Genomic DNA, 27,886 nt, shown 5'->3' with positions numbered 1-27,886 from the left:
ATTCTAGTATTTAGACGTAAATAGTTTATTATAGTTAGTAATAAACTCTTTAGGTATCCTATACTCTAATACTAATACTTTAGTAACTTTATACGCGTACTTCTCTACTATAATAGTCTCTTCTATAGGTATAAACTTTACTACCTTAGTTAATTAGTCTATAATTACTAATATTATATTATAAAATTAAGCTAATCTTAGTTTTAACGATCTTAGAAGCTTTACTATAAAGTCTATTATTATACTTATTTATAGTCTAGATAGTAGCTATAAGAGTTATAATAGGCTGTAGGGCTTATATCTCTTAGGCTTATTTTAGTAATATACTAAATAGTTGCCTAGTATTTCCTACACCTTTATATATATACGTAGTATTGTAAACACCTTAGATATTTATCTAACTATTTCTTTAATTCCTATATATCTATATTCTATAGACTTATATAGTTCCTATATAAGACTTAATCTTATATACTAAGGTATATATATTTAATCTTTTAAAACTATATCTTAGTACTCTCGTTCGTTATTTAACAGTTTATTAGAGCCTACTTTATTAGGCTTAAACTACTAGCTAGCTGCTTACTACTACTACTATTACTATAGCGTTTCTATCTACTTAGCTACCTTAGCTACCTTAGCTAGTTCTAGCTAGTTATACTTTAGACTACTATTAGGTATCGTCTTAAGTAAGGTGTTATATAGTTCCTTATAACCCTCTTTACGTAAATTAAATCTTCTACTCAAAGCGTCTACTACTCTATTAAGCGTTCCTATGTAGTGCGTTATCTTAAAGTTAAACTAAGTAAGCGTCTTAGCCTATTAGACTTATTATTAGTTAAGTTTCTTTATAGTTATAAAACTTATTAAGTTCTAGTAATTAGTAAAAACCTTGATTATATTAGGGAGTCCTAATAAGTACACCTCTTATTATTTAAAGGTATTAACTACTCTAAGTAGTTCCTTATTATAAACATTATAGTTAAGTTCTACTCCTAAGAACTTCTGTGAATAGTAGAATACTAGTCTCTATTTCTTATCTATATACTACTATAATAATATAGCTCTAAGTGCGTAGTTAGACGCGTTAGTCTTAACTCTAGTAGGTTACTAAGGGCTATATATCTTAAGTACTAGCGCCTCTAAGAATATCTACTTAATTTAATTAAAAGCCTCCTAATATTTCTATTCCTATTTAAAACCTATTTTCTTCTTTATTATCTCTATAAGGGGTGCTATAATCTTTAAGTAATTTTTAATAAACTTTTAATAATAGTTTATAAATCCTAGAAAGGATTAAATATCTTTAACTATATTAGATTTTAGCTATTCCTATATAGTCTATATCTTCTTAGAGTTTATTTTCACTCCTTTAGTTAAGATAATAAATCTAAAGAACTCCATTTCCTATATATAAAACTTACACTTCCTTAGTTAAAGGTATAGCTTATATTCCTTAAGCTTCTATAAGACCTTCTTAATATACTTAATATATTCTTTACGTATACTACTAGAGTACACTAGTATATTATCTAGATACGTAGTAATAAAGATTCTAAAGTATTTATAGAGCGCGTTATTAATAACTAATTAAAAGGTTACTAGCGTATTTGTTAATCTAAATAGTATAACTATATACTTAAATAGTCTATACTTCGTCTTAAATGCTATTATCTACTTATAACCTTCTTTAATCTTAATTTGGTAAAATCTTTCCTAAACGTTAAACTTTATAAACTACTTAGCTCTCTAGAGTTAATCTATAAGCTCTATAATTAGTAGTAAGAGATATTAATTCTTCTAAGTAACGCTATTTAACCTTCTATAGTTAATATATAGTTGCTACTTCTTATTAGGTTTTTTTATAAATAATATAGGCGAGGCTATTAGGCCTAATCCTAGTTAAATAAATCCCTTTTTTAAGTTCTTCTAAAGGTAATCCTATAGCTTAGTATTATACTTAGGCGCTATAGAGTATATTCCTCCTAGGCTTAACTTCGCTTCTTTCTCTAGGATAATCTTATAATCTTAATCCTAGTATTCTACTAAGTCTATTACTTTATTTTTCTTAAATAGTTCCTTAAACTCTAATATTTAGTATTCTACTAAAACTGCTAGTAATAGTTCGTTATAAATAGACGTAACCTATAGTACTAGTTCTTCCTTTATAGTCGCGACCTACTATATCTATATAACTTCTACTCTCTAAGGGTCCTTCGTATAAATTCTCGCAATCTTATATAGTAAAATTATACTAAATCTCCTATTTAGGTTTGCGCGTTAATCTATTAAGCGTATTTCTCTTTATATACTAGTAACCTTATATATAGATTCTTAGCTATATATTAATTTCTTTTACTAATTAATAGTAGGGTTATATTCTAATAACTAGTTATAGCTAATTATTATCTTAGTCTTACTAAGATCTATAATACTAATCTTTATTTAGCTTTCTTAACTAGCTAGGCGTAATAATACTACCTTAGTCTTAAGTTAAATCTAGCTATTCCTATATATTATAGGACTATTGTTAGCTAATACTACTTATATTAGTACCTTCTTAGTCTAATAAAGTATATTATTCTTCTCTACTACTTAGGGTAAGATAATAGTTTATATAGCTCTACTATCTATAAGTGCTATTACCTTATATCTATCTATAAGTACTATAGCCTATAGCTATAAATCTTACGCTCCTAGTTTGCGTACTTCCTTAAGAGTCGTTTTAGGACTACTTTTACTAGTATAACCCTATCTCTAGTAGTATCTTAGTTTTTTATTTACTTACCTTTCTTCTTCTTAGAAAAGTAGCTTTCGCCTTTCTTAGTAGAATAGTATATTATATACTAGTTGTTGTAATAGAAGCTCTAATAGGTGTTCTAGTGCAGTATATCTTTCTTTATAACCTCCCTTCTTAGATTTAGCTTTTTCGTCCTATAAATTAGGTATCTATCTACCTTATAGATATTTACTAATAGAGTACTATAGAAGTAATTGTTTACTCTATAAGTATTCTTAAACTATTATTAGTAAAAGGTATATCTCTTCCTATAATACGTCTATAAGAGTTATTCGTAGCTCTTTTCTTTATTAGACCTTTCTTAACCCTACCTAGGTACCCTAGTTATTATAACTCTTAGTCTTATAGCTCTATATATCCTATAGTTCTTTATATTATATTCTTTAGCAGATATTATACTATAGTAGTAGTTGTCTACCTTTTAAGTATTCTATTATTATTCTCTATAGAACTAGTAATTAGTTATATAATTAATCTAGTATAGCTCCTTATAAGCCTCTTTTTCTCCTAGCTAGTGCATCTAATAATACTATACTTAACACTTATTATACTATAAGTTAATATAGTAGTAATTATTCTTATTATCCCTAGTTTCTTCTCGCTTCCTTAAGTAGTAATTATACTATCTTAGGTAGTTAACCTAATGTAAGTACTTATATTACTCTATTTATTCTCTAAATATCTAAGGCGTCTTCTCGTTATTAGATTTCTTAAACCTAGGTTATTCTTAGGCAGCCCTATAAGTAATCTCTTCTATATAGGGTCCTGTAATTATAATTCGTCCTTTAATATTATAATTATTAGCTTAGTGCCTAGTATTTCTATAAATCTAGCACTATTAGTATCTTAGGTAGCTTAGCACTTCTACCCCTTTAACCTACTAATCTATTAGTAGTAGTTTATCCTACTTAAAGTCTTAGAGTTCTATTACCTTCTATACTAGCTTAAAGACCTTATTAGTAGCTTATCTTACTTTATTATATAAGTCTAGGTCGCTAAGGGTCTCGTCTAGCTCCTTAGTTAGGTAGAGTATTACTATCTATAGTATCCTAATCTTAACTACTTCTTACTTAACTTTATTCTTTAGGCAGTCCCTATAGAAGTATCCTACTTTACTATAGTAGAGGCATACCTTACTATTATAACGCTTCTAGCGTTCTTCCTTAGAAAGACTATTGTTAAACTTTCCTTAAGCTTTATTCTTATCCTTAGACTTATCTTATACTTTACTAGTTATATACGTATCTCTGTTATAATCCTTATTACTCTAATACCTTTAGGTATTAGTAAAAGATAGCCCTAGTTAATATCCTCTCTAGGCCTCCTTCCTTTCCTATAATTGCGTATTAATTCTTATTACTAACTTAATTAATAAGTATAAATCCTTTAGCTTATTATAGTGTATAAGTTTGTCCTTAATATTTTCCTTTAGACCTACTTTGTATACTATTTAAAGTACTAAATTATCCTAATTAATTCGCGCTTATAGTTACTTAAACTCTGCTATATAAGCTAATATAGCTTTAGTCTACTTTAGGTAAGATATAGCCTTCTCTACCTAGCTTTCTACATCTACCTCCTTAAAGATACATCCTAATTCCTCCTTAAAGTTAGCCTAACTACTAAATAAGGTATATATCTCGTTCTTCGTTCCTTTATTATTAATATCTATTAAAAAGTCCTCTATATAAGGTTGTATCTAGCTTACTACTTTTCCCTTTATATAAGTATTAGCTATAAGTATCTTTTCTTTATTATTTAGCATATTATTATAGCTGTAGTATAACTTAATATTAGTAAGAAACGTCTATAACCCTTCTTAGTTACTATTATATTTATCTAAGGTTACTATCTTAGGTTTCTTAATAAGTTTTTTATTTAGTATAGCTATTAGCTAACTCGTAAGCTAATTAATTATTACTTATATCTTAGCTATCTACTATATATAGATTATAGCCTAGTGCCTAAGATTCTATAACTCTTATAAGTTATATACGTTATTGTCTACCTTGTCGTCACTTAGGGTTAGTATCTTATCGTTAATTATTAAAGTAAGCACTAGTCTAGAACTCTAAACTAGTCTACTAGTATTTACCTACAACTAAGCCTAGTTATAAGACATTCTTAAATCTTAATTAGGCGTTCTAATATTAATCTTCCTAAGTCTACTAAATTTATAGGTAGTTAAAGTGTTATATAGGGTTTAGGTCTATACTACTCTAGTTAGGTCCGCCACTATAGCTAATAAGCCTTACGTTAGTGTTCTGTAAAGTTTATCTAGTAAGATAGTAGAGTAGTATACTTAGATAGAAAGGTAATAAAAGGTTAGATAACTTAATCTATATTGCTATAGACTAATAGGTAACAATCTTATTAAGTAAAGATACTAGTAAGAAAGTATAATTTAAGTTAACCACAATAAGAGTAAATAATAAAATCTATCTATCCTTATATCTTTATTGCTTCTATCCTAGTGCTCTCTATTCTCCCTTCCTTATAGAAGCATTAGGAGTATAATTCTTCTAAGGCCCCCTATACTCTAGGAGTAGGGCTCTTAGCAGAAGTATATATATTACGTAACCTCTTACCCCGCGATAGTCGTTACCTTCTAACGTAGACGTAGTTAGTCTTTAACCTTATTATTCCGCGTTAAGGAGAGAATCCTTCTTATTACTTGTAACATTAAGTTTAGGGAGCTATTTAGGTAGGCGGTAGATCTAATTTAATAGTTATTAAAACGCTAGAAATATCTATTAATTAGAATAATCGCCGTTATATTTGTAGAGCTCTAATACCTTAAGTAAAACCAAATATAAAACGTAGTTAGTTTATTTAATATTTTTTTACTCTTTATTAATTTTTTATTCAATAACTTTTATAGTTATTAAGATTCTAATTAATAAATATTAATAAATATACTAATAGCTATCTAGGTTGGCAGTTTTAGTAAGATAACTCGAAAATTTATAAAACTACGAACGTTTTAAGCTGGTTTTCAAGAAATAAAATTAAGCTTTATCTACACCCTCTTTACAGCCTAGATTTAAATCTAATTAAAAACGTTTAGAGTATACTTAAAGACTAGTTAAATAATAGAAAAACAAGTTCTTTAGGTATTGGAAATAATAGCAAAAGTATTAAAACGTTTAAAAGGGCTATTTTTGAAGAGTGGCAAGCTATTCCACAACAGGCAATAGATAACTGTATTTTATCTTTACCTAACTGTTATAGGAAGGTAGAAGAAGCTAGGGGCTGGTATACTAAGTATTAAATATAATAATAACTTAGTTATAAAAAAAAACTCTTTTTTTTAATTTTATATTTTAACTTTTGAAATTTTTATTAAAAACTTTTAAAAATAAAATATATTACTCCTTATATATAGCAATAATAGAAATAATTTTTTAAGAGAATTTTATACTCTTATTAAAAAGATATTTAATCTTTAAATACGTATATTTTAAACTCCTAAGTTAAAGGCAATTTATCTCCTTCCTTATGCTGACTAAGCAAGCACTAGTCCTATCTAGGTAAAAGTAGAGCTTCTTGGCTTTTCAAATCACTAACCCGATTAGGAATAGTCCCTATATTCGCTAAGTTATACTAGTTTCAAAATAGCAACTTTTAGTAACATATTTTTTCCATGTTACCCCTCTGTATCTAACCTGATTCCTTATAAGTAGTGTGGTAAATAGGTCTCCACCTTCGGGATCGTTTTTTTCAATTTTATCTCCCAATCGCTACCCGATTAGGAAGGTTAGTAGCTCATTTTGTAGCCCTTAATTAGAGCTATATTTTCGCCTAATATAGATATAGGCTAACTCTAATAGGTAAAAAGATATTTGGCAACCCGTCGTGCTAAGAGTTAGGTCTCCACATTTTACTCTAATCTTATATATCTTCTTATCTATTAGAGTTAGCCTATTACTATATTAGGCGAAAATATAGCTCTAATTAAGGGCTACAAAATGAGCTACTAACCTTCCTAATCGGGTAGCGATTGGGAGATAAAATTGAAAAAAACGATCCCGAAGGTGGAGACCTATTTACCACACTACTTATAAGTAGCTTGCCTTAGATTATAATATCTACTAAGAGTAAACTAAGAGCTATAAAATAGGAATAAGTTTAAGAGTAAGAATAATAGCATTAATATCTACTAGCGTGTATTTAGATCTTAATATCTTTCTAATAAAATTAGTTTAATAAGAACTTAACTTAGGAAGAATTTATAATTAGGGGATTAGAAAAACTCTTTCTAAGGACTAAATAGCAAAGAATCGAGCTTGCCTAATATACCATTGTATACCAGTAACACAATAACGGTCGTGTTTGTGCAGTCACTTGTACAAGGTTCTCTCTCGTGCGGGATCATCTTCTGTGCTCAAAATGGGCTACATTGGTGGCGCTGTAGATACAAGCTGCCGCGATGCGAGTGGCACAGCGGTAGTTTATTTTTCTGGGACAGTCTGCGGTATTAATTAGGACCCGAAGTCTTTACTTCTGTGCCCGAATGCGGTCGTTTGTAAGTGGCGCCCGAAAGCAAAGAGGGTGAGATTACATTGCATTCGGGAAGTGGAGAGAACTGTTTGAGACTATTGAGTGTCCTCTCTCTGATTCGTATAGTGTTTGGAGAGAGATTGGGTAGGCGACATCTTTTGACGAGGCCAATTGTGATGTTGCGCTTGTCTGGAACTTGAAGCGTACGAACGAGGCAATGAGATGCGAGACATTACTGGGGAACCTAAGGCCGGATTGTTGAATTATAGATTTGATCGCCATTTCCGTCTGATAACGGTAATAGACCCTAGTACTTGTACTTACAGTACATTGGTATTCTAGGTCAAGATTGTCTACGGTACGCATGAATAACATTCCTGTCCGAATGCATCGAATGACATGTTCACTCGCTCTCTTGCGCTTCAGCCAGTGTGTGCAAAACTTCAATCGTAGATGAATATGCTACCGTACGCAGATTCTCCCGACGGAAAACCAGCGTGTTCGTTCTTCAACTAATCAACCGCATCGTCACCTCGACCGTTGCAAACGTCCCTGCGGAAACGGGCATAGCACGGAGCAGAGTTGGTCCAATGCCCCTCCAGAAGCCGCCCAGGCCCTCGCCCTTGTACGTCTTCACAAAACAGTCCCTCATGCTCTTGTACTTTTGCTCCGCTCCAAACCCATCACTCTGCATCTTGCTCTTGATAACATCGAATGGATAACTGCTGATCCAAAGTACCTCACCCGCGAGTCCCCCGTAGGCCGCCACCTTTAGTGTTGAAATCTCCGAACGGTCAATGTTGTTGCGTGCAGCGTCAGAATTCATAAGATACTCGAATGCAGTAAACCAACACCCATACGCCTGAGCTTCACGCATAAAGGTCACAGCAGTACCACGGTAGACGCCGCCAAGTACACCCTGATGTGCCGAGAGTTTGCGTACGCAGTCGATGGGTCCGGTGTAGAGCCGATTCGCGCCGTGCGGCTGGGTTTGCAGTCTTATGCGAATGTGCTCGATCGGACTCGAGAGAGCCGTGTTGGCGATACCTGCAAAAGCTCCGGCGGCGTAGTACTGCAGGTAAGACAGTTGGGCGGCGCCAGACTTGGCTGTGTTGCTGGCCTCGAAAGCGCGGCGCGCATAGTGGAAGCCCCCGAATTGGATGGACACACAGGCCCCGATACCGATCAGAGGCGTTAATGTTCCTTTGTAGAAGGCAAGTGCTCCTTCATTTCTATAAATTTTGGTCGCTGCGTCCAATGCGCCCGAGTATTGGGATGTCGTCTGCAGACGAACTTTTACAATATCGAATGGTTGCCCAATGAGGACTTGAGCAACTCCACCTACAGCACCAGCAAAAAGGTCCTTGAGTGTGCGGGACAAGCCGTCCTGAGATGGGTCCTCGTGCTCAATATGAGGTTTCGACATTTTGCTTTCTGCTCTTTCTTGACACTGCCCTGCAGCCTTACAGTCCCCAACTGTTATTGTCGTGCGCACGAGCCCTGTGGAGGGGCAGCTGTGAAGTGACCAGCCTACAGGCGCCTATTTCTTGCTCCTCACCCAGATACGAGACCAGAACGCCTCCCGTGATCGTGTAGTTTGTTAGATGACTTTGAAAGCAGTGATGGTGTTCAAAGGTCTTGATAAGATCCAAACCCCCAATTGCGTGCTTGTGCACGGACGCACGAATAATAACCTTCGATAGCCGATGGTTAGCTGCATCTGATGCCTCGAGCCGGTCATCTTTCGCATGACATTAAGCTACCATGCTGATCTCACTTCACAAGTGAGCATGGACAGTCATTAGGTCAGAACAAAAAAGAATCAGATTGCCAACTGGTATCAGTATATCCTGTGGACCCCTTTCATCCCGCTAACCAACAGATCCGTGCAATGCGTATGTCAATGCGACTCCGGTCCAACGATAAGAGAAACCAATGGCAGTAGACTTGACGAAATGCAGAAAAAAACAGAGACGCGCAAATCAACAAAAAGCTTGTCGATGCTACAAAAAGATGACGGTCCTTCAAGGGGCGACTACCACCAACGCAGCTATAATACAAGAGGAAAAAAAAAGACAAAGGAAAATCCAGACAACTGGCCGTAGAGCGAACGTCATGAATGTAGTACCAGGTGAAGAATACGCACGAGGACTTGCGTACCGTATTTCCCTGACGAAAAGTCCATAATCTTACACCATCACTTACCCCTTCTGAAGCGGGGTGGTTTCGCGAGGGAAAACGCAAACACGTAATATATGCGGTAGTTGAAATTGGAGAAAGCAGCTACCAGCATTTCAGTTTACTCCAGAAGCTTTGTCTTGGCTCGTCAGAGTCGTGCTTTTCGCTGTAGGTATGTGTTCCGGAAAGATTTGCATTCGACATGGGTAGGGCGGCAGTACGGTTTGCGGCGTTTTCGTTTGCAGTAAGTCTGCGAGCTTCTACAACACGGCGGACAAGGACTATTGAAGGGGTATACGTTAGCGGATTGGTCTTTGGCCAATTCTCTCTCTCTCCCCCCCCCCCCCCCTCTCTCTCTCACTCTCGTTCTGGGAGAAATGAAGCAAGAAAAAGCTTACGAGCGAATGTCTCTTCAATGTTGACCATCTCTCTTGCACTCGTCTCCATGAAGCCGCATTTTCGATTTCGCGCCCACTCCAACCCCTTCTTTGCTTCAATCACCCGTTGACCCTGCAAATCACACTTATTACCCACCACACACTTGATAGGTGGTATCTTGCCATTGTCTAACCGGTTGTCCGTCTCCATATCAATCATTTCCATGAAGTAATCAAGTGCATCGAGCGAGTTTGCGGCGGTGATGTCGTAGACGAGGAGAAAGGCATCGGATTGCAAGTTGGATGCCGCCCAGAGACCACGGTATTCTTCTTGACCAGCCGTGTCGGTAAGCATCAGATAGTAGGGGACACCATCTATGGTCCGTGTCACCGAGTATGAGTCTTCTGTAGCGGATGTCAGACCAGTGTTGCTCTAAAGTGGCTGGACGAATGCCCGTCACAGACGCGAGTGGTATGTGTTGTACCTATTGTAGGGTCATATCTAAAGACTACATGTCAGCCGAATGTTGTCTTGCTCGATTGAGAGCGCGCGCGTAGCGTCGCATTGTGTGCGCAAACTTACTCGGACGTCCATTCACTTCTTACGAGCCGTAATGTGATTGAGCTCTTTCCTGTGCGCACATCAGCCTACATCCCCTGACATCTCCTTGGTCGTTGCGCATACCGCATCCTCCGTCGCCGCACACGGTGATTGTTATCCTGTTATTCTCGTCCATGGTGTCCACTTCTTGCGCAGTTTCGATGCCAGTACTCTGCGCTTTTCTTTGGTGGGTTGCAGAATGTGTGATGGTTGTCGCAATCGCGTTTCGCCTCTGTCAGCCCCGAGTTCTGGCTTGCTTGCGCGTCGCCCCAAAAGACGCCCTTGCTTCTTCCTCCCTGTCACGGCGCAAACCAAAAAGCAACCCCAAAAGACTGCCGTCCAATAATCGAGTCAAGGTATATCGCAGATGATTCGAGGGATGGGCACGTGCAGGCCAGGAAACACAGAAGAAGAATAGAAAAGAAAATAAGTGTTTCTTCGAAGGTCAAGTCGGGCTATCGCAACAGTACGCAAACCAAGCGTGTGCAAACAACAGGGTGTGCAGGGAAGCCCCAAAAATAAGAAAGAAAAAGTGGCAGGTCACCGTCGCACCAGCAGTATGGAGCTAGTACAGTATGATAAAGGGTAGAGCAAGAGTAAGAGCAAGAGTGAGACACGGATAGGAAGGAGTCCAAGGTGGCGGACAGTGCGCAAACTTTGTGTCCTTTACAAGTCGAGAAAAAAAGTTGGAATGAAAAGAGGGAAAGCAAGAGAGCGAAAAGAGAGCGTCTAATAATACCTAGTCCATAAGCATCATTCCGGTCGGGCATTAACCGCAACGAAATGAGCTGGGTACGAAGATCCCCTCTTTTCAACCGCGCACACACACACCCGTCGTATCTCTCTCTTTCATGCCCATGTCAGAAAGAGAAGAAAAACACGAGACTTGGCCGAAATCCGTCGCAAGACCCTGGTCGCGTCTTGGGTGGTTCCAAGAACCAAGAACCAACATGTAAAGTTGGCATCAAGTGAGGCAATGCATTTACTTCCCTTGACCACTTCAAGCGGAAAAGAGATCATTTGTTGATTAGTACTACGCCCTATTTCTCATTTCTCGGTCTTAGTCCCTTTGGGTGTCTCTTTCTCACACACCTACACATACGCACGCTTTCTCACGCGCACCCTAGCCTCACAGCACCATCCCCCCTCCCTCCCTAATCACCCCAAAAGCAAATTGCTAGGGCCGCATGGGGACATGCAGCGGGCCTGGAGGAATCCAGGGGAGGTGACATGCCGGAGTAGGATCCTGGCTAGTTTGATTGGGTGGCTTGACGAGCCGCCGGGGGACGGGGAAAACAACTAGTGCACGTTGCTGTTAAGTGGCGTTGCCTTGTCCAAGTCCCTTCATTCCCCCATGTCCTCTACTCATGGCAAGCTGAAAGTCCATTCTGCACATCTTTGCACCAATTTGGTGGACCACGTACATACACAATGGGTCATGATCGCTGGGTGTTGGAGAGACATATCCCCACTTACGCTACCTGCATTGCATGTGTGTTACCAGGCCAGGATGTTGCAAAGTGCGCTACGCATGTAAATGAAGAAGATTAAAGTATTTGCTCGTACACGAGAGCCAATCCAGTATTCCACCTTTCATCTTCTCGCGCTTTCCAATTGCATGAGAATCACACCTTGATTCCCAGAGCTGACCATTCAGCCAGCCAGCCAGCCAGCCAGCCAGCCAGCCAGCCAACCAGCCAACTTCCTTACACCATCGTGTTCTTTTCATCTCTTTCTACCGCACCCTGGTATCCGTATGTCCCGGAAATTCCCAAAGAGTAACGCCATGGGCCGGATCCCGCGTCCACATCGCCGCGACCAAAAAAAGGAAAGCCACGTAGTTCCCGTCACGATTACGTCAAGTTTCTCCTTAGTGTCCCTTCTCTCTCCCCTGGGAAAATGTCAAGGTAACCAGCAGCATTTCTTAGGCCAACGTAAGACATATATGCCAAACGGGCGTCACCAACCAAAAGTCGCCGCCAAGTCTTGTCGAATTTTTTCCCAAACTATGTTGTATTCTATATGGCATACCTGGTACATGCTTGTTTGCTTGTTCCCACGGTATGCGTGGATGCTTGTTACGTTTGCACTTGCTTCTTTTTGCTCCATTTAGCTAAGCCCAGTATGACCATGCGAGCAAGCCTTTCCAGGCTGCTTACCCGTCCGCTTCACTTTTGAGCGAACGACACGTGTGGGCTGAAAATCAGGGAAAGAGTAGACCTAGACTTCACCGGGTTCGATAGACCCTGCGAGCCCGTATCAGCTTCCTTGCTTGTTGCGTCTGACATTGTGGCGTGGTTTTGGTGATCTCGCTCGGGGAGACCAGCAACGCAACGCAATCACTACAATCAAACTCACACAATCGTATGATAATCTATTCACAAAACAAAAAGTTATGAAAAAAGCCCCCACCAGTTGTAAGATTGTAATGATGATAAATCGTACGTGCCCGACTTTTGCACTGCCACGTTGCAGCGTACTGCACAAGTGTTGCAATTCAACCTCTTCTTCATCTCTTTCCAATTGCAACCCAAACCATCCTCAGAGTTTAAACCTTTGGGTACAGAGGAAGTTTTTTTTCGCCAAGGTTCTTATTTTCGATGTAGCTTTACGTGAAGCAAAGAAATAGTCTTCCAAGAAATTGTGGTATAGCTTACCTGCTATTAGTCAGTCGTAAGAAAAACATGTACAAATACCTCTTATCTACACGTGCTCAGGGAATGCGGGGTAGGCTGGATCGTTCCTCGTTTACCGTGCTAGTGGTAAACGGGATATGCACATGTGTTTATGCAGGTGGGAAAAAATGGGCCAGGGGGTACAAAGGGGTCAAGGTTAGTGGGTAGGATGGTCCCTGAATCACCATCATCTTTACATCATGTCCTGCCCTTGCAGCCCTAACAGATGCACACAGGAGCCTAGATTACATGACTGTGATAGATTGATTTATAAATTGACCGATATCATGTGTGTACGCGGCCATGTGATTGCTTCCGCCTTGATAGCCAAACCCATTCGTCGTTTGCTCTGTCATCGCCTCTAACAAGTACACGATACCTCCTGGGCGAAAGAGAAGCAGAGAGACGAGGAAAATAAAAAGCTAACAGCCGGTGTCGTTCAACACCCATCCCTCTCCGGCGTCGTAGAAAACCATCCAATATCTACAACAAGACTAATTTTGTGCCGCAATATCCAGTCATTGACCAGAGCAAGCACAGACATTCAAATATATGAGTAGATCATGTGAAATATGTCCCGATATTCAAACCGCCAATCATAAAACAAAAAAAAATGACGCAAAAGACAACGAACAACAAGAGGTGGGGGGGAAAAAGACCATGAGAGAATCTACAGCGTCTCGAGTGTCACGTATGCAATTGCCACGGAATTGCAAAGGCCGTTAAAAAAAAATAGAACTGTGTACTGGGGTATCGTTTGACCAAAGACGAAAATGACACGAAACACAAGAGGAGGCGCAAGAATGAGAAAAAATTGTCCGTCTTCATGAATCCGGCTCGGTAACCTCGTCGATCGCCGGTGGTGGAATGAAGCCCTGCGCAGAAGCTGTTTCCGTACGTGCTGCTTTGGGGGCATGAGATTCGCTAATACTGCCATGTTGCGGCGATCGTTTACTGGGTGTGGCCATTGATGTGGAGGGACTAAATGATTGCTGTCCGGCCTCGGACTTTGTTTGGTGGTGACGTGGTGAAGCGCTCTTCTTGCTCTTGTCGCTGGTGGCCGAGGATGTTCTCGGCGATACTCGTCCTTGCTATGAGAACACCGACATTAGTACGGGTTCATTCATCTATACAGCGGTAGTACCGGACGCATGGCTTACCTGCTTTGCCCACCGCAATCCACACGAATTGCACAGGTCGCGATTCCCAGAAGGTCCTCTCCGCCACTCAGGAGTTTGTCTCGTATGGCAATTCGCACAATCCTTTTGCATCTGCCCAGCACCCTTTCTCCTCTTTCGTTTCTTCTTGGCTGCCAGCAGCGTCTGTACCTCTTCTGCAAGATATCGATTCCGCTTCTCCATTTGACGTAGCTCATACTGCCAGCTAGTACTTCTTGTCGTCTTAAGTTCGTCAAAAACGTTGTCGTCCGAAGCAAGACTTTGATCTTGGTGTCCAATCTGCAGGCCGTTGTGACCCGCGAATGTGGCCGGTGACTCTTCGGTCGTCACATAGAGAGGATTTGTAGCGGTTGTAGATGGGGTATTGTTTCCAGTGTTGCCAGAGTTTCCGTTATTTCCAGTCAAAGATGCCGGCATAGGTGAGGCACCCCCTAACATGTGTGAATCTCGCTCCTGTTTGGTGTTTGTATACATGGAAGGACGGCCAGCGGCGCTGTTGCGTGAGTACTTGAGCAGTCGCGTTTGTCCGACAACAAAGGTGGGCTTTTGGCCTTCGACAGCATCTCCGGGATAGATTGTGGTGAAAGCCTGAAGTACTTGGCCACGCTTGTTGATCATCTCGTGCTTCACTTCACCCTTTCTGCCGCCTCTTGCAAACTCGAGTATCCGCCCAAAATTGACCTTGGACTCCTGGCGCATCAGAGACTGAATGCTAGTGCCAACCAGATCTTCTGGTTGCTTGTCTAGGAGCTGTCGTACATTTGATGAAACGTATAGGAACATACCCGACGTCGACATCTTGGTCCACAGCTCATTGTCGCCGACACCACCAGACTCGCGCACAATGGTCTTGCTCAGCGTGTAGACTGGGCGCTCACGTCCGACGAGGATGATGCACTTCCGGCCCTTGCCCTGCTCGGTATGTAATGAACCATGGCCTTCGAACCACATGTAACCACTCTTCTTCCGCCGTATTCTGAAAACGACATTTACAGAGGCGCCGCTTGTCGTTTCCTTCAACTCTCGGGTTACTGGCACAATGTCGCTCGGGTGGCAAACGGAAGATAACGCTGTTCCAACAAGCTCGCTTGGGTCGTATTCTAATATTCGGTTACTGGCAGGCGACAAGTACAAGAAGAGGCCCTTGAGTGATAGTACGTGTACCACGTCGTCACAGTTTTCGAGGAGAACCTTGTCCCAGATGCGTCTCGTCATTTCCGAATCCCCGCCTCCACTGTACGCGGCAAGCACGTTGGACACTTCATCTTTTGATATTGTTTGCCCTTGTTCGGGTTGCTGTGGTTTGAGGTGGTCGCTAAAAACGTAACTTGGTATGGACATTCCGCGCTGGTAATTGACTCTGTAGGAACCGTCTGTACCACTGTTAGCACAAATGTGGGGGTACAAAATCAAAATGCAGAGCCTACCAGAGTTCTTGTTCGTCATTGCACCTGGCTGTTCTACAAGATCGACCTGGAAACCGATGAAGAATTTGGTCTTGCCACCAGGCTCCCAAGCGATGGGAATCATGGTTAAAAGGTTCATAAAGGGCTGTCCACCTCTTCGATAGTTGATCAGACTGATTTGTGCCTCTGCACGATTCTCAATCATGTTCTTCAAATAGTAGACCGAGTCGTCGTCAACATAGTTGCGCTTGATGCCAGATTCGACCTTGCCATCAGGGGCTTGCAGAAAGCGACAATTTCGCCCAAGAATCATGTGTCGTGTGTAGCCGGTAAGTCTTTCAAAGTTTTCCGAGCAATATACGATGGGGATATCGTCCAGCTCTGCATCGCACACGACAAAAGCGCAGGAAAGATCAACGGAGCCGATATCGATCTGGGGGTCAGGTCTGGTCGCGACTCGCATCTAGGCGGTGATTAGCTTTGACGAGCCATGTACACTGGCCGAGTGGAGAACGCACCAAGACGGCAAGCATGTCAAATCCGGTTGACGAATACGCGTTCTTGAACTGTGTCTTCATGTGAGGATTCTGGTGCATGGTTGAGGGAAATCCGCCAGCGGGTGTCGGCCAGGGAACGTTGGATTCGCGCAACTGCTTGTTGATGACGTCTTTGGGCAAATCCTGTGCAGGGTCTTGTGCTACAGGCTGTTGATTGCGCAGGGAGGCCAGTGTCATGCGTGTGGGGACGCTGCTGGACGAGTGGCGGTCGCTCTGAGGTCGGGAATGGGAACGCATGGTGGTCTGGTCTTGACTGAGGGCTCGACTGAGGTAGCTAGCTCTGCCCGACTTTGGGTCGGGTGTGTTGTTCACTGAAGGGCGTTTGAAATGGTCTTGGGCTTGTGTGGAGGGCGTGTTGTTGCTGCTGCTGTTGTTATTGGTGTTGGTGTTGGCATTGCTATTGTTGTTGGGAGTGGCGTTGTCCTGTGGAGCAGTGGGAATGGAACCGACAAAGTCTTGGTTCAGGGGGGAGCCGAGCAGAGGAGAGTTGAATTGGTTGCCAGGAAACATGTTCATGTCTGGGGGCATCATGTTGAGCGAGTCGTTCATGTCGAGCGACATGTTGATGCCATTTTGATACGACGACATTTCCAGGTCGAGAGAGGTTTTCTGGTGCATGGGCGAGGCATAGGCCGAGCCCGGGGCGGTCATTTGGGGAAAGGGCGATGCCTGGCCTTGGTACTGGTTGCCGATGCTGAGGTCGTTGGCGGGAAGCTGGTCGGTCTGCATGGCGGCTGTGGAGCGTGGGAACGAGGCCGTGTTGGCGTGCATGAGGTTGTCCATGGTGGCCGAGGACATGTCGAAACGAAAATCCTCCATGTCTCCGCCATTGGGGTCGCCAAAGTTCATCATGCTCAGGCGGCGCGTGTCGGGGCTTCCTAGGTTCATCTGCTGCGGGCCTCGCGCAAAGGGCGGCATGCTCCGCCTGCGGCTTTCCTTGTCGTTCTGGGCGACCATTGAGTCGAGCGACTGGCCGTCGGACATGTCGAAGCCGTTGATGGCATCGGCCTCGAGCCCCATCATCATGGACCCGCTGTTGGGCTGGCGATAGGGCCGCGGAGGGTATGGGTAGCCGTTCATGGCGGGCAGTGGGGTGGGCGTGAGACTGGGGCGGCGGGAGAGGACGTCGAGCACCGGGTTGTGGGCATCCAAGAGGGCGGCAGGCGCCCGTGGGCGGTGTTGTGCGCTATCGCTTGGGTGGGCCGGCGGTGCGTTGTGGCGGTGGTTGTGGCGGCGGCGGCAGCGAAGGCGACGAGGGTGAAAGCAGCAGCAGCAGCAGCAGAAGCAGGCGTGGCGGCGGGGTGGCAGGCAGCAGCGAGAGCAGCGAGCAGGGCGAGGCAAGTGGCATGCGAGGGCGAGGGCGAGGGCGAGGGGCGGAGGGCCAGCTAGGCGCAGGCCATTTGGAGAGGCGGCGGGATGTGGTCGGGCAGGTCTGGGGGTGGGAGGGGGGTGGAGGTTGGATGTGCAGGCCGAGATGTGCAGGCTGAGTCGAATGCGCTAGCGGCCAAGAAGGACCGGGTGCGGGATAGCTGCACAAGTGCAGGAGCACGGAAACATGTCAGTGGCTTTGGCGCGCAGTGCTCGGGGACCTCAGCACGGGCGGTGCGGCCGTCGCAGTCAGTCGCATGCCCACTCGCACGCACGCATACATCCACAGACGACTGGCGGCGACACTGCACCACCCACACACGGCCTGCTGCCGCACCAGACGGGCCAAAAGCAATGCCGCCATTAGTGCAGCCAGCCAGCAGCCCGCCAGCAGCCCGCCAGCAGCCCGCCAGCAGCCCGCCAGCAGCCCGCCAGCAGCCCCCAGCCAGCAGCCCGAGACGGTCAGCAGCCAGCAGCAGCCAGCAGCAGCCAGCAGCAGGGACCACGCAGCGGCCGCCATGGGATTCTGCGAATGCCATGCCTGCTGCTGTCATGGCCTGGCCTGGCCTGCTTGTTCTTCCGCGTGGGACCGATGCACGCTCAACCAGCGCCCCCTCGCCGTGTGCTCGCAGCCATGCACATGGTGGTGCCCTCGCAGCTCCTCCGCCGCGGCCCACAAAGGCCAATTGGGCGGCCTCGCATGCCCGTCGCCCATGCCGCCAGCGTGGAGAGGCTGGTGCTGAGGCTGAGGCTGAGGCTGAGGCTGAGGCTGCCGCCTTGCCCCACACGGCCTAGCGGGTCACGGGGCTTGGCGTGCGCCCCCCGGCTGCGAGATTTTGGCACGCCTGCGACTGCACGACAAGCGCACACAGCATGATTGTGAGGAGCATTGCCGCCCGCACTGGTATGCATACACGCCTGTCGCCCCTCTTCTCGCTGCCTGCTGCCCACCGCTGACTGTCCATCCACTGCCAGGCTCCCGGGCACTCGCCCGTCCCCACTCCCGCCCGCTGCGCCGCTTCCTCTCCACCGACATTGCCGCCCTCGAGGCTTCGACCGACAACAGCTTCAAGCAGGTCCAGTCGCTCGAGGCCCAGCTCAACACGCACCTTCACCAGCCCCTGCCCTCAATTGACCCCGACTCGCCGCCCCGCGACCATGTGGCCGCCCAGTACCACCTGTACAAGCAGCAGGGTACGCCATACCCCCCCTCCACCACGCCCCCATCGCAGCCCTACTAACACAACATGCTCCAGCCAAGATGCTGGGAAAGCTGGGGTCCGACATTGCCCCCCACTACCGCCCGCACACGCTGCTTAACCACCCGCCCTCGCCTGCCGACGTCACCCTCGAGCTGCTGCTCGCCTCCGAAGCCCATCAAGGCCATGTCACGTCGCTCTGGAACCCCGCAAATGCCCGCTACATCCACGGCATCAGGCAGGGCGTCCACATCATCTCGCTCGAAGTCACCGCCGCTCATCTGCGTCGGTCCGCAAAGGTTGTCCAGGAAGTCGCCCGCCGGGGAGGCATGATACTGTTTGTAGGAACCCGTGATGGCCAGGACAGGGCCGTTGCCAGGGCCGCCGAGCTGGCCAAGGGCTATCACCTGTTCGAGCGCTGGATCCCCGGCAGCATCACAAACGGCCAGCAAATCCTCGGCAGGTGCAAGACAAAGGTCGTCAACGAGCTGGATGAGGAGGTCAAGGGCTTTGACGAGCAACTCTACGACCGCCCCGCCCTTCGCCCAGATCTTGTCGTGTGCTTGAACCCATTGGAAAACTACGTGCTGCTCCACGAGTGCGCCCTGAACAACATCCCAACCATTGGCGTCATTGACACCAATGCCGACCCCACTTGGGTCACCTACCCAATCCCGGCCAACGACGACAGGTAAGAGTGCTGTGACGAACCATTGTTGCTGCTGTTGACACTGCCTTAGTCTGCGCTGCATCCAAGTTATCGCCGGTGTGCTAGGTCGGGCCGGAGAGGCTGGCCAAAAGCAACGTCTCGCCGCCGCTGCCGAGGGCAAAATTACCTACCGTCCCGCACAGGGACTCACGCTAGCCGGAGCAGATGCTGACGGCGACAAGTCAGGTGCCTCGACGTCGCGAATGGGCGAAGCCGCTCCCAGAGATCATGTCGCCGAGGCAGTCGAGAGCGGACTCGACAACGCAAATGAAATGGCTGTGCAAATGGACGAGGTCAGCAGCCATGAAAGCCACCGAACAAGGGGTGGCCGAGATATCAAAGTCGTTTCGTAGAAGGGAAACCGTTGCCATGGGCAAAGAGACCAATGCAAAATTGTGGTTTGGGACATGAGAAGAAACGTGTACACAAGATAATGTGTACCTGCTACCTCAATTGAGACAACGCTGCAGCAGCCCTGCTCTCTGCCTTGGAAAACAAATCCTTCAAACGGAACTGCGCAACACTATCGCCATGGCACTACCAGCGTTGACATGCCTTGCGGCCCCCCCCCCCTGTCCACTCTTGTTTGCAACCATGACACATTCCTCTTCCAGTAGAACAAACTGTATCATTAGCTTGCGAGATAGGAGAGCCTAAAGCAAAATGCTGAAAAAGGATATTGAACACTTAAGACGAGTCGGCGTCGAGAGACGTTTGTTTCCGGTGTAGCGTCGACCCGCTCGAATCACGGAGTTTGCTCTAGCGTGTCCGGGCCCCATTAAGTAAACTCACACCCATGCATTTATTTCCATGTGCCCACATGCCCCCCTGCTGGCGAGCGATAAACGAATCATAAAACCCCCGACGGGCAAAACAAGACATGAGGTGTGCAGATGGGGGAAGGGGGAAAGAACAAGGTAAAAGTAAAATAAGGGGGCTGGGCGGCTGGCGCGCCGAGGGCGGTGATATTAGTGTTCAAAGAGGGTATGAAGCAAACAGAAGAAAGCGAGCAAGAAGGAAGGCAGAAGCAACGACGGACAGGAGTATGACGTAACTCCACTGACTAGCCGCCCGGTGCGTGCAGATCGGGAAAAAGCCTCCAGGGTGCCACATGTGAGGAGTTAAAATGTCCGATCGAGACTGTGGGTTTCGATCTCAGCTGGCCTTGTTCATAACACAATACTTAAGTACGCTTTGGTCTAGCCACGCTCTTTTTTTTTATTTGGGTGCTCGACATGCGTGCACATAATAAAACCGCGGACACACACACACCCGCGCTTGTCCGGTCAATATGGGCGGGCAAATGGAGCCAAGTTTCAAACACACCGCTGTTTATGCTGCTCGTGTGCCCGTCTTGTTGTTCTTGTTTGCGTGTCTATCTGCCTCTGGCCAAGGTGTTGGTGTTGTTGTCGTTAGTGGAAATTGACCACGTGACCCCTCAATCTCAAAACAAGGTTGGTTTGCGAGAACGAAAAAAAAAGGGGGGGTGGGAGACGCGCGAGGTATCAAACTATCTCGAGTCACGGCAGCAAAGGTTAAAACGCCAACACAACAGCCAGACTTGGGAAAGGAAGAAGAAGATGAAGAACGAAAAAAGAAAGAGGGGGAATATTATTATGACAACTAGAGTGCTGTACATGTAAATCCATGTGTACACTGCATACCCCTGGTTATGCATCTGTCTCTGTCCGTTTTTTTTCCTCCTCCCATGCCTGTCTAATTTCCGTTTCTTTTCAGTCCTTGTCTTTGTTGCAATGCTTGATAGAACGAGAAAGGTAAAAAGCAAGAAAAGAAAAGAAGAAAGTACCAACAAAACAAAGGACTTGAGACAAGAGCCACCTCATTAGCTCGAGTACCACCAAGGAGAATCTCTAGAGGCTGCGTGCGCGTGCAGAAAAAAATAACGCTTTGTTTATTCTACTGCCTCGAACCGTTGGCCTGGGTGTTGAGAGTTCAAAGTACCATGGTCAGCCAAGCACCCAAACCTTCAAAGTCCTAGTCAACGTCGTCGGCGCTCGTCTCGCCAGCTTTGGTGGGTGTGCTCGCAGCAGGCTCGGCCGTCTTACTGTAGAAATCGAGTTTGCCTCCGTCTTGTATCACTTTCAGGCGGTCGTACAGCGAACGTGCTCGAACATACGGATCCAACTTCCAGTAGTTCTGCCTCAGCTGCTCCGCCAACACGTCTCTTTCTTTCCTCTTCTCTTCCAGCGACGCGCCGTCACCAACACGAACCCACTCAACTATTGTAGCCTCGTACTTGTCTACAATCTCCTGCCTCTCCTTTTGTAGTTCTTGCTTCGGTCCTTCCTCCTTCATCTTGTCGTTCTCACCAGGTACGGGCTCCGGATATTTGTACTCCCACTTTTCGTCTCCACCCAACTCGGTCGGAATCTGCGACTTGGGCACAAAGGTACTGAAGTCTTGTACATTCTTTACAAAGTGTACTTTGCCGGCAACAACAGGATCTAACCATCCCTTGAGCACAGCCCAGACGGCGTTGAACACCCAGGGTGCGCGATAGACCAAGACGGTCCCAAGAGATTCGGGGTAGTTTGCTTCAAAACATTTGATCATAAATTTGACAGGTGTGTAGTCCATGTTGGCCATGGAAAAGTCGGTCATGTCGAAAACGATAGTCTGTAGGCGTCAGTCGAAACACTCTGCTGTCTCATCATCGCCTCAACATACAGCTGTATCAATCGGCGGCCTCAGCAGCATGCGCGCCGTCTCGATCAAGTAGACGGTGAATCTTTCCAGACTTTCTTCAGTCTGCTCACCAGCCTTGTGTAATCTTGCGCGAACAAAGCACATTGGCCTTCCCTCACTGTCGAGCCCGTGCAGATAGCTCTTGCCCATGCGCAGTTGCGCCAGGAAGTCGTCTGCATTCTTCTTCTCCTTTGCGTCGGCCGCCGTGGTCTCGAGAGCGGCGAGCTCGCCGTTCTTCATGATGTCGTCGTCGACATGCATTTCATTCAGCCTCCACTGCATTGTTGAGATCATCATGACCAGCGCCTTTTCGACGTCCCATTTCCTGGCGCGCAAGAAGCGAAGGAGGAGCGCATCGGGATGGTCATGCTTGACCATGCTCCAAAACGTTGTCCGAAGCTCCTCTGGGGGAATGTTTGCTATTGCGGCCTTGAACTCTGCAGTCTGGCCAAACTTGTCGTCTTCGGCAGATATGGATAATTTGCTGAGGTCTGCAGTAGGAGTCGACGCTTCCGAGGCCGTCGACGATTTGTCGTCTGCACTTTTGTCGCCCTTGCTTCTCTTGAAGACATGCAAACGGCTCTTCTTCTTGTCCTTTTTCCCGTCTGCTGTAGGCGACAGCACTTCCTCGTCGGCCGGTGCGGCTGTCCCGTTTGTTTCGTCCGACCCCACCTCGACGCCAAAAATCTTTAGCACGATGCCCCAAAGCTCGCGCAGCTTCTTTTCCTGGTCGGGAGTGAGGGTGCCCGGCCGGCCGGCTGGCGTGTTTGGCGCCATGACCAGATACGAGTCTGCAAAGTCGTAGGCAGCGGCCTGGGTCGAGCGAGGGGCTTTTGCGGTCTCTGCCCCTGAGGAGCTTGGTATAAAAGGCACAAGAAGAGCGCCGCCAACGGCGAGACTTGCGACTACTGCTGCGGCCCAGAGGTCGAACCCGCTGTTCTGGCGTCGTGTATGTGCCGTGTAGTGCCGGCGGAGATGTGTTATATATGCCCGCGTGACTGGGCGGGCGGGGCTATAGGAGGCGAAGAAGGGGGCGTGGAGGTGGGGGAGAGGATTGGCAGAGGGTCGAAGCTTTATGAACGAGGTCTGCAGCAGTCGTCGCTGGGGCTGTGCGCGACGCAACATGAATGTCACTTTGCTGAGGCTCAAGGTGGGCGGGACTTGTGCCCACTAGGGTGACGTCGGGCGGTTTTGCCGGGTCGGGCGGCGCAGCAGTGCCTTCACTTGACGCCTTATGGCGGAGCACACACGCACAAGCAGGGCGGGCGGCAGACGGGCGAGACGGCGGGCCGCCTGAAGAGAGCGTCTCTGGCTAAACGGCTGGCCTCTGCGTGTGCGAGGGGCATATGTAGCGAAGCACGCATGTGCGTAGTTGCATACACAGGACGGGATGGTCGTAGGACTCGGGCAATGCCATGATCGATGCATGTGTCCTAGCGCGTGGGGAGCGGGCGGACGGGCGGGCGAGCGGCCCTGGTGATTGTCCAAGTACCTACACGGCACATGGTGTGCAGGGGGGGCGTGTACAGGATACATGTGAATACATATAGGATACCTGTGAATCCAGCCAAGCTGCATCCCATGCGCGCGCCGTTGGGCCTCGAGAGCTGGGCCGAAGCAGCCCCTCGCGTTCGTGGGCCATTCAGTCGCCGTCCAGGGCCCTGCCCCTCGGCCAGCCAGCAGCCACCACAGGAACAACCACACCCAGCACCAACACCACCACCCGCCCGGCCATGGCGTCCACAACACCCACAACAACCCCCTCCTACCGGCGCACCCGCAGCAAATCCCCGCGCTCCCGCCCCACGACGCCCCTTCGCCCTTCTTCGCGCTCCTCCCTGCGCGACTCTTACCAGCGCGGCCGTGCCGCCTCTGCTTCCGACAACGCGCTCCAAGGCCTGCAGGATGGCTTTGCCGAGCTGAGCGACGCCATGGCTGACCTCGAGCAAAACTTCGTCCACCTGCAGTTGATGCACGAGAGCCTGGCCCGCTTCTCCGAGAGCTTTGCCGCCTTTCTCTACGGCATGAACATGAACGCCTTCTGCGTCGACTTCCCAGAGGTGCGTGAGACGGCGTCTCAAAGCGGAACCATGCTACCACGCCTACTAACCACCATCTGCAGGCCCCAATCCACGAGTCCTTCAAGCGGCCACAGAACCAGCCCGATGGCGGGGCTGCCAACCTGAGCCGCTCGCTGGGGCCAGACGACATGGAGGCGACCTTTTTGACCACCGACACATCCTTTGTCGACAACCCCCCAAGCAGCAAGACTCCGTCCAAGCCTCAGACGCCTGCCCCGGCAGCCAAAACATCGGGCCTACCAAGAGGCAGGGGAGGCATACCACGTGCTGGCGGGCGCGGCGGGATCCCTACCCGCGGCGGCACCACAAGGGGCACAAGAGGCGGTACAGGCATTGCAAGAGGCGTTGCCGGGCGGGGACGGGGAGTACGGTAAAGAACGTGCGAGGTTCTTGGGATTTGACGGCTTTACATTTGATACCCATATGAGTACTACACTGTCCATGGAATTCAATGAGGTGAACCAAGTTTAATTATTCGTAATTGCTCTACCCCATGTGCCTCCGAGAGCACTCGCCGTCATCAGTACCAAGAACATGTGTCCGTTGTCCAATATTGATCATGATTGATGAGGCGCCCGTTGCCAAAGGAACCCGTCCCTCCACGGCCCTTCCATTATCACTGCCATCATTGCAACAAACAAGGGTACCATTGCAGCTGTCCAGGCTGTCGCCATCCTCGGTCCAAGGGGGTTTACTGCAGTAATGTCATAAAGCCAAAAAAAAAAAACACACACACACAAAAGAAACATGCGGGTCGTAAACAAGGCGACAAGTGGGGTATCAAAGGAAAAGTCCAGCTTCCAAGATGCATGTCCATCAGAGCAAGCCAGCGTGCTCGAGGCTGATACTGACTGGCAAGCAATCAAGCCAAGGCACCAGTGTGGCCCTTGGGCCATTGACTGCTACTCTCCTTGCGCAAGGCCCAGCCCTTGATGGCTATGACAACTGTGGTCCAAGCCATGAGAAGCGCGGTGAGTCCCATGACGACTGTGAAGATGAACATGGCATCCAGGTTGTATGATTCGAGAGCTGCAACAGTATCCTTGTTGCTGACCATAAAAGTGATGCCGCCTGAGATGAGACAGAATGCAGTCACAATCTCGGTTGGTGGCCGGGATGGAAGGAAGGATGTCGGCGGCGAAACGTACAGAGTGATGTAGGTGAGAGCACGTGCAAGCGCGAAGCCCATGAACATGGACCCCCATTGGCTGTGTATCATGGTCGAAACCATCGAGTCCTGGTGGTGAGAGCTCATCATCTTGCCGAGCAGCATGATGATCAATGCCGGCAGAGGGTTCATGGAGAAGCGGTACTGGCGTGGCTGCTGCCATGCCTCGTACTGTACAGAGGCAGCCTGCGAGGCCACAACACCGCTGTTGAGGAGATCGCGCATCTTGCTCGACTCGATGCACATTCCCAACTAGGAAGGAGATTAGCTAATGCCGCGCTAGAGTGAAGGAGCCGCCGCAAGCCACTTACCAAACCACCGCCGAAGAACATGACCGAGATGGAGACGTGCTCCAAGTCCTGCGCAGTCCATGCGTCGCCCCACGCAGCCAGATGCTCGAGGAAAACATTGGTACAGCCGTAGAGAAAGATGACAAACGACTCGGTAAACTCGGCCGACGGGAGCGCCGCTCGCCAACGACCAACAACCTCCTTGGGCGGCTTGACGTTCCATGCCCATCCAAAGTCTGCGAATGCGCCCATCCACCGGCCGAGCGTGAGGAAACCGTACACGAAGAAGATTCCTCCCTTGACCGTGTGCGCCAGAACGTTGAAAACGGCGCCTCCCCGTCCAATGCCTCCATAAACGACAGCACCACTGACAATGGCCACGAAACCTTGGATCAACATGGTACGCTCAACCACGACATAGAAAAATCGCATCGCCTTCAGTGTACGGCCTGCAGCAAATCGGGCCACGTTGCGAGCCAAGAAGCGGTCTATGGGCGTGTCGTGTAGGAGACCGTGTTTTTCATTGTCATCTTCACCAGCTTCGTCGTCATGCGCATCGTTGTGGGCTTGGCCGATAAACTGCTGGACTTCGGACTCGACGCTGGGTGATGGGGATGGGTCGTATAACGAAGCCGAGTTTCGCTCGGTGCCTTGGCCAGAATCGCCCGACCATCTTGATGAATCCGAGAGCTCCTCGTCCTGTACGCGCTGGTATCTGAGCATATTTGCAGCCGTCATGGAGTGTTTGAGTTGATCTTCGATCGACTTGTTGTCGTGCATGCCAGCATAGACCTGGACCAGAGCCAAAAACACCCATACCGAAGCAATCCACGTAATGGCCCATCCAGCCTTGCTGTGCGCGTTTCCTGCATACATTTCTGGTGTCTTATGGTTGTAGATGAGGCCAAGCACAAGCGCGAGTGCATTGGTAGCAAGGAAGACTAATTGCGACAGCAGAGTAAAGCGCGAACGCGCGATACTGAACATGACGGCTAATGGTAGGACAACGACCCAGGCCAAAACTTCAAGCCCAATGTGCCAATACATGAGCGAAGCATATTCAGAAAGACTCCAGTAGCCTCCGAAACCGGCTTGTTGAGGTTGCGCTTTGGGCATATCATGCGCATTCATATCCATGGCTTTGTCGCCACCATGGGCGACTGCCAGCGGCACAAGCTCTAGTAGCAATGCCGCAGTAGCTAACGCGAGACCCCCACGGCCCCTCATGATGAGTGTGTTTAGTAGGAATGGTGTAGTCTTGAGAAGAATGCGGTGTGAAAGCGCGAGTGAAAGGGAATAGAGGAAACTATGCGACTCGGTTGAACAGCGAGACTGTAGCCGGAAGGTATGCGCAGCCAAAGAAGCAAGAGGATCCAAGGCGAACCCAAGGGAAACAGCAGACAGAAAAGGTATCAAGTACTGGTGTGCGGCCAACTGGCTAGCACTACTCGAGGGGGTGCGCCTTGCATGTATACTGCTTGGGCCGGAAGTTGCGGAACTGCGAATTGGAGCAGGTCATGGCTACAAGAGTTTGTCAGCGTCGAGAATATTCCGATCGCATTGCATCGCGTCTTTTGCCAGTTGTGACGTCCACATGGCCGATGCAGTTGTCTTGCCCAAGGTGGGCCTGGGTATGCACAGACCAGACCTGCTCCCCACCCGCCGCCTCCCACCGTCCCATCGCTCATCAGCCATCAGCCACCGCTAACGACTGCGTAAGACTAAGGGCCCTCTCTTCACGCTGCGCACCACCCAATCCAATCCCGCGGTCGAGTCTTTGCCCTGCCAGACGCTCAAATGGCGAGACGCTGCGTTATCCGTTGCTGCGCCAGCACTTGGTGCATCATGCCATGGCGTGGCTGCGACAACATACAGGTCAGAAGGGCGGTCCAGCCACTTGGGTTGGCTTGGGTCCTTCTCACCATCCGCATCGATCATCCGCTTTTTGCCTGGCATTCTTTGCATCGGATTTCATCTATGTACATACACACACACATGTGCAGTCCCGTGATGCTCGGCCCGTGCAGGATACATCGGAAGCTAATACGTTTGTATCCGCCCTCGACCACCTATGAGATCATGGCTACTAAATT

General features: G+C 47.4%; 8 protein-coding genes across 8 annotated transcripts; 3 read left to right on the top strand and 5 right to left on the bottom strand.

Moving 5' to 3' along the window:
• Nucleotides 1-7,534: 7,534 nt before the first annotated feature.
• On the bottom strand, nt 7,535-8,921 carry PSV08DRAFT_278576 (mitochondrial carrier domain-containing protein). Its single transcript, XM_014222287.1, has one exon. The coding sequence runs from the start codon at nt 8,724-8,726 to the stop codon at nt 7,809-7,811; it is 918 nt and encodes a 305-aa protein (XP_014077762.1). The 5' UTR covers nt 8,727-8,921; the 3' UTR covers nt 7,535-7,808.
• A 186-nt stretch (nt 8,922-9,107) lies between these two features.
• Nucleotides 9,108-11,043, bottom strand: PSV08DRAFT_278563 (P-loop containing nucleoside triphosphate hydrolase protein). The gene is made up of 5 exons (XM_014222286.2): nt 10,541-11,043; nt 10,439-10,487; nt 10,341-10,357; nt 9,877-10,260; nt 9,108-9,759 (listed from the first exon to the last, which is right to left on the bottom strand). Exons 1-5 carry the CDS (start codon nt 10,590-10,592, stop codon nt 9,584-9,586), a joined length of 678 nt encoding a protein of 225 aa, XP_014077761.1. The 5' UTR covers nt 10,593-11,043; the 3' UTR covers nt 9,108-9,583.
• A 2,912-nt stretch (nt 11,044-13,955) lies between these two features.
• PSV08DRAFT_173379 (uncharacterized protein) lies at nt 13,956-17,298 on the bottom strand (the record flags this gene model as incomplete). Its single annotated transcript, XM_014222285.1, has 4 exons — nt 13,956-14,222; nt 14,292-15,682; nt 15,737-16,178; nt 16,234-17,298. The coding sequence occupies 4 exons, from the start codon at nt 17,296-17,298 to the stop codon at nt 13,956-13,958; spliced, it is 3,165 nt and encodes a 1,054-aa protein (XP_014077760.1).
• Nucleotides 17,299-17,994: 696 nt separating this feature from the next.
• PSV08DRAFT_348990 (uncharacterized protein) lies at nt 17,995-18,435 on the top strand (the record flags this gene model as incomplete). Its single annotated transcript, XM_014222284.1, has 1 exon — nt 17,995-18,435. One exon carries the CDS (start codon nt 17,995-17,997, stop codon nt 18,433-18,435), a length of 441 nt encoding a protein of 146 aa, XP_014077759.1.
• A 65-nt stretch (nt 18,436-18,500) lies between these two features.
• PSV08DRAFT_218564 (mitochondrial 37S ribosomal protein uS2m) lies at nt 18,501-20,376 on the top strand. Its single transcript, XM_014222283.1, has 4 exons — nt 18,501-18,544; nt 18,616-18,834; nt 18,897-19,530; nt 19,580-20,376. Exons 1-4 carry the CDS (start codon nt 18,514-18,516, stop codon nt 19,899-19,901), a joined length of 1,206 nt encoding a protein of 401 aa, XP_014077758.1. The 5' UTR covers nt 18,501-18,513; the 3' UTR covers nt 19,902-20,376.
• A 760-nt stretch (nt 20,377-21,136) lies between these two features.
• PSV08DRAFT_408217 (uncharacterized protein) lies at nt 21,137-23,989 on the bottom strand (the record flags this gene model as incomplete). The annotated part of the gene is made up of 3 exons (XM_014222282.2): nt 21,137-22,185; nt 22,237-23,361; nt 23,972-23,989. The coding sequence occupies 3 exons, from the start codon at nt 23,987-23,989 to the stop codon at nt 21,544-21,546; spliced, it is 1,785 nt and encodes a 594-aa protein (XP_014077757.2). The 3' UTR covers nt 21,137-21,543.
• Nucleotides 23,990-24,374: 385 nt separating this feature from the next.
• On the top strand, nt 24,375-24,805 carry PSV08DRAFT_31714 (uncharacterized protein). Its single transcript, XM_014222281.2, has one exon. The coding sequence runs from the start codon at nt 24,464-24,466 to the stop codon at nt 24,707-24,709; it is 246 nt and encodes an 81-aa protein (XP_014077756.2). The 5' UTR covers nt 24,375-24,463; the 3' UTR covers nt 24,710-24,805.
• PSV08DRAFT_197822 (uncharacterized protein) lies at nt 24,790-27,749 on the bottom strand (the record flags this gene model as incomplete). Its single annotated transcript, XM_014222280.1, has 3 exons — nt 24,790-25,755; nt 25,815-27,291; nt 27,667-27,749. The coding sequence occupies 3 exons, from the start codon at nt 27,747-27,749 to the stop codon at nt 25,198-25,200; spliced, it is 2,118 nt and encodes a 705-aa protein (XP_014077755.1). The 3' UTR covers nt 24,790-25,197.
• Between the last annotated feature and the right edge of the window lie 137 nt (nt 27,750-27,886).

Source organism: Bipolaris maydis (genome assembly GCF_028858645.1).
Source record: "Bipolaris maydis strain C4 unplaced genomic scaffold PSV08scaffold_3, whole genome shotgun sequence".
Taxonomy (NCBI): domain Eukaryota; kingdom Fungi; phylum Ascomycota; class Dothideomycetes; order Pleosporales; family Pleosporaceae; genus Bipolaris; species Bipolaris maydis.
The sequence above is the reverse complement of the archived record's forward strand: the minus strand, read 5'-3'. Positions and strand labels throughout refer to the sequence as shown.